Source organism: Sinocyclocheilus anshuiensis, unplaced genomic scaffold, assembly GCF_001515605.1.
Source record: "Sinocyclocheilus anshuiensis isolate Anshui unplaced genomic scaffold, SAMN03320099.WGS_v1.1 scaffold1857, whole genome shotgun sequence".
Lineage (NCBI taxonomy): Eukaryota > Metazoa > Chordata > Actinopteri > Cypriniformes > Cyprinidae > Sinocyclocheilus > Sinocyclocheilus anshuiensis.
Genome location: NW_015540280.1, coordinates 483,280 through 487,136, shown reverse-complemented (window position 1 = coordinate 487,136; position 3,857 = coordinate 483,280). Strand labels below are relative to the sequence as shown.

General features: G+C 34.4%; 1 protein-coding gene across 1 annotated transcript in view; it reads right to left on the bottom strand.

The window, feature by feature from the left end:
- Window positions 1–1,594: 1,594 nt before the first annotated feature.
- Window positions 1,595–3,857, bottom strand: part of fndc7b (fibronectin type III domain containing 7b) — a 47,169-nt gene continuing 44,906 nt past the window's right edge. Inside the window, exon 58 of the mRNA XM_016484579.1 lies at window positions 1,595–2,699. Within this exon, the coding sequence (XP_016340065.1) occupies window positions 2,425–2,699 (275 nt within the window). The 3' untranslated portion in view covers window positions 1,595–2,424. The remainder of the gene's footprint in view (window positions 2,700–3,857) is intronic.

The following is a 3,857-nucleotide window of genomic DNA, read 5'->3' as shown; positions in this document are numbered from 1 at the left end:
AATGTTAATTTTCATTAACATATTTAAAAATTCATTAGAGCTTAAGCTTGTCAAACAATTAATTTAGCACATTAAGGGGATATATTATTCAACCACCTAATTTATTTATCAAAAAAAGAATACAGATTTTCTGACTTTTTGGCTGACATGAACTGTACCCCTAAATATAGAATGACTCAACCCGGAACGACAGCTCAAACGATGCAAAGTTGGATAGAATTAATCACGTGCTGAAGAGCTGACGCACCATTTAATGTATTACATTATTAAAAAAATGTTTTCCTTGCAGAAATATATGATATATTGTTACATGACTAATGAACACCAGCAATAACAATGATTGAATTAACCAATCAGTCAATGATCTGTTTATTCACAACAAATTTGTGAACAAAACAGATTTGTGTTATGTGTCAATGTATTTAACTATAGCTTTATATCTGTGATTGATTGGGTGTTCTGACGAGGTCTAATTGGGTTTTTGAACTAATATGGTAAAACATGTATTTTATCTGGCAATATGTAATTTGTCTGGAAACAGCTGCTACAAACCAATAGGTTTTCTTGCTGACAGTGTGACATTTTAGTTCAATATTTGATGGGCTGTTGAATATATTACATTTTTGTTATGGACAATTTATTGTTTATATTTTACTGCCCTTGTAACATAAATCTAATTTTAATGCAACATTTGCATGTAGATAAAAAAAATAAAAATCATAAAAAAATAATACGTTTGATTAGCATCCAATCTTAGTTTTAGCTTTCCTGTGCTGTTAACAAGGTGGATTGCCCACAGAAAACACTTTTGGGGTTAAAAGGACAAAACCTGTAGTGCATCTACTTACATACATCTAAACAATTATAATGCGTTATTATTCTGTTGATAATCTATCTATTTATTGGCTATTTTAAGATAGCATATGTATTTTAAGTATTTTAGGATCACCTGTGTACAGAAGCATAGTTATCATCAGCAAATATATATAAAAAATAATAAATAAACAGGATGATTTTCTCATTTCTCCCAAAGTCGATAAAGGTAATGAAAAAGAAAAAAAAAATACCTCAAGTATTTCAGTTACACATTAGGTGGCTCACTTTACCTGAATTCAGCCTATAGCAAAGCATTGCTTCACATTGTAACTCAAAATTGACCCAGTTTAGTTGCTGCAATACTATGTCGTCCTTCTGGTTGTCTGTCCCAAAGTCGATAAAGGTAATGAAAAAGAAAAAAAAAATACCTCAAGTATTTCAGTTACACATTAGGTGGCTCACTTTACCTGAATTCAGCCTATAGCAAAGCATTGCTTCACATTGTAACTGTCAAAACTGACCCAGTTTAGTTGCTGCAATACTATGTCGTCCTTCTGGTTGTCTGGATATTTTTGCTGGAGAAAAGCTGCAACACATTTTTTTGAGAAACACTTTACTTCAAATTATCTACTTGAAATGGACACTGAGATAGTAATGTTAGGTAATGATGATAATTAACATCTTCAACATTTTTATTTTACAGATAATTAAAACAGGTGATTTAATATTTTTTTCATCAATCATGCTAACTTAAAATTATTCAATAAATAATATTGCATTTTTTAAATGTACATTTTTATTTGTTAATTTCAATTGTATCACAATCTCATGCACTTCTAGGGCTTTATGGCTGGGGAAAAAATCTTAATTTCAGATTGTTGAAGAAAAATCATGCAACATGATTTTTTTAGAAGAAAAGCATGTTGCATTATACTTAGGTGATTATAAGAAAAGATGAAGATTCAAATTATTAGTACATCGCTTGTGATGTTTTCATTCACAGACTTTAAACCTTTCATATGGCTTTATGTATAAAAGTACTATTTCAGATCGTTAACAGCGCCACGTATACATCAGAAAATACAATGTATGGTTTAAAAATAGTGCTGGATAAATTAACCATTTATTTGATCTAGCTACACAAACATTCTTGATTAAATCATTTTATGAGCTGGTTACAGAAAGTGACTTGTTAAGATAAATACACAACTTTCTTTAAAAACTATGTGTTACAGTATAACATGTTTCTATGGCCAACCAATGTATATTCTCTTCAAATCTATTCTTCATTTTAAGTGACCTTGCCTATGTTTTTCAGTCAACAGAAATGATTATATATTAAATATAACATCATAGAAATTCAGTAGTTTGTTTTATTATGATTGGGTTCATTGGAAAAGAATTAGTTAAGGAGACATAATCAGTCAAGAATTCTTAACTAGTATATTTGTTTAGATATTCTGCTACGACAAATAGGCTGATTTTGTTGTCTTTTTAGTAGTAATCATGGAATATAAGAAAGAGAAGACGCTAGTTCAGAGAACTCAACACCACTTTGGTTTGTTTTGTATCTACAGTCCTGTACAGTCCACCCTGCAGGAAGCCAGTTTACTCAGAGGCATCAGTAATGACACACACAGGCTGGGAATAGGCACTCTGGATGTTGTCGTTTTTGGCAGACACGATGATGCAGTAAAGTGTTGCATGCTCTAGCTCAGTAACTGTAGCAATCTCAGTCCTGTACACGGACACAACCTCCGTCAGCTGTTCTTCACTGTCCTCGTATACAATCAGAGTGTAGGACTCGGCCCCTGTCACCCGAGACCACTCCACCTGTAGTGACTGTCCTGTCACAGCAACCTTCACCTCAGGGACGGCCAGCTCTACTGCAGAGGCAACAGAATTTGATTCAAACAACTTCAATCTGCTATCTATCTTAGGCTGGCCACACACTAGACGATTTTCAAATCTTAAAGGGTTAGTTCACCCCAAAAATGAAAATTCTGTCATTAATTACTCACCCTCATGTCATTTCAAACCCGTAAGACCTTCGTTCATCTTTGGAACACAAATTAAGATATTTTTGATTAAATCTGAGAGCTGTCTGACCCTGCATAGACAGCAACACAACTGAAATGTTCCCAAGTCCAGAAATGTAGTAAGGACATTGGTAAAACAGTCCATGTGACATATGTGGCTCAACTTCAGTTTTGCGAAGCTACGAGAATACTTTTTGAGCGCAAAGAAAACAAAATTAAAATGTTCTCCTCCGAGTTACGTCTTCCGCCATTTTGGAGAGTACCCAAGAGCGTAATCGATGTAATCAGCGTTGTTTATGCTTAGGGGAAAGCGTGCGTACGCGTTGTGATACTCTCTAAAATGGCGGAAGACGTAACTCGGGGAAGAAGAATTGTTGAATAAATTATGTTATTTTTGTTTTCTTTGCGCTCAAATAGTATTCTCGTAGCTTCACAAAACTGAAACTAATTTACCAATGTTCTTACTACATTTCTGGACTTGGGAACATTTCAGTTGTGTTGCTGTCTATGGTAGGGTCAGAGAGCTCTCAGATTCCATCAAAAATATCTTAATTTGTGTTCCGAAGATGAACGAAGGTCTTACGGGTTTCGAACGACATGAGGGCGAGTAATTAATGACAGAATTTTCATTTTTGGGTGAACTATCCCTTTAAGCAATTTTAAAACTACGGGAGACCAGATAAACAAATGGAAGACAATCGACGTTGTCAGCTGGCTCTCTTGGCGTGCATTCTGTTTCACAGGGAAAAACAGAGTATAAAAAAAAATATGGGTGATATTTATTTCTCAGTACTCTGCTTTCGGGGCATGTTTGTGGCTGCCAAGTTTCAGCAATAGAAGCACGCAGCATCCGGTGGGTGTCGCTCTCGAATCCCCTCGGAGGTGCAAATCGTTACAGTTATGTGAATTTGGAGGAAAAATGCGCTCATTTGTAATCAAAATGCAAAAATATTATAAATGGTCGCAAAATTTACTTCATTTTCTTTATGCAAAACTTTCTTT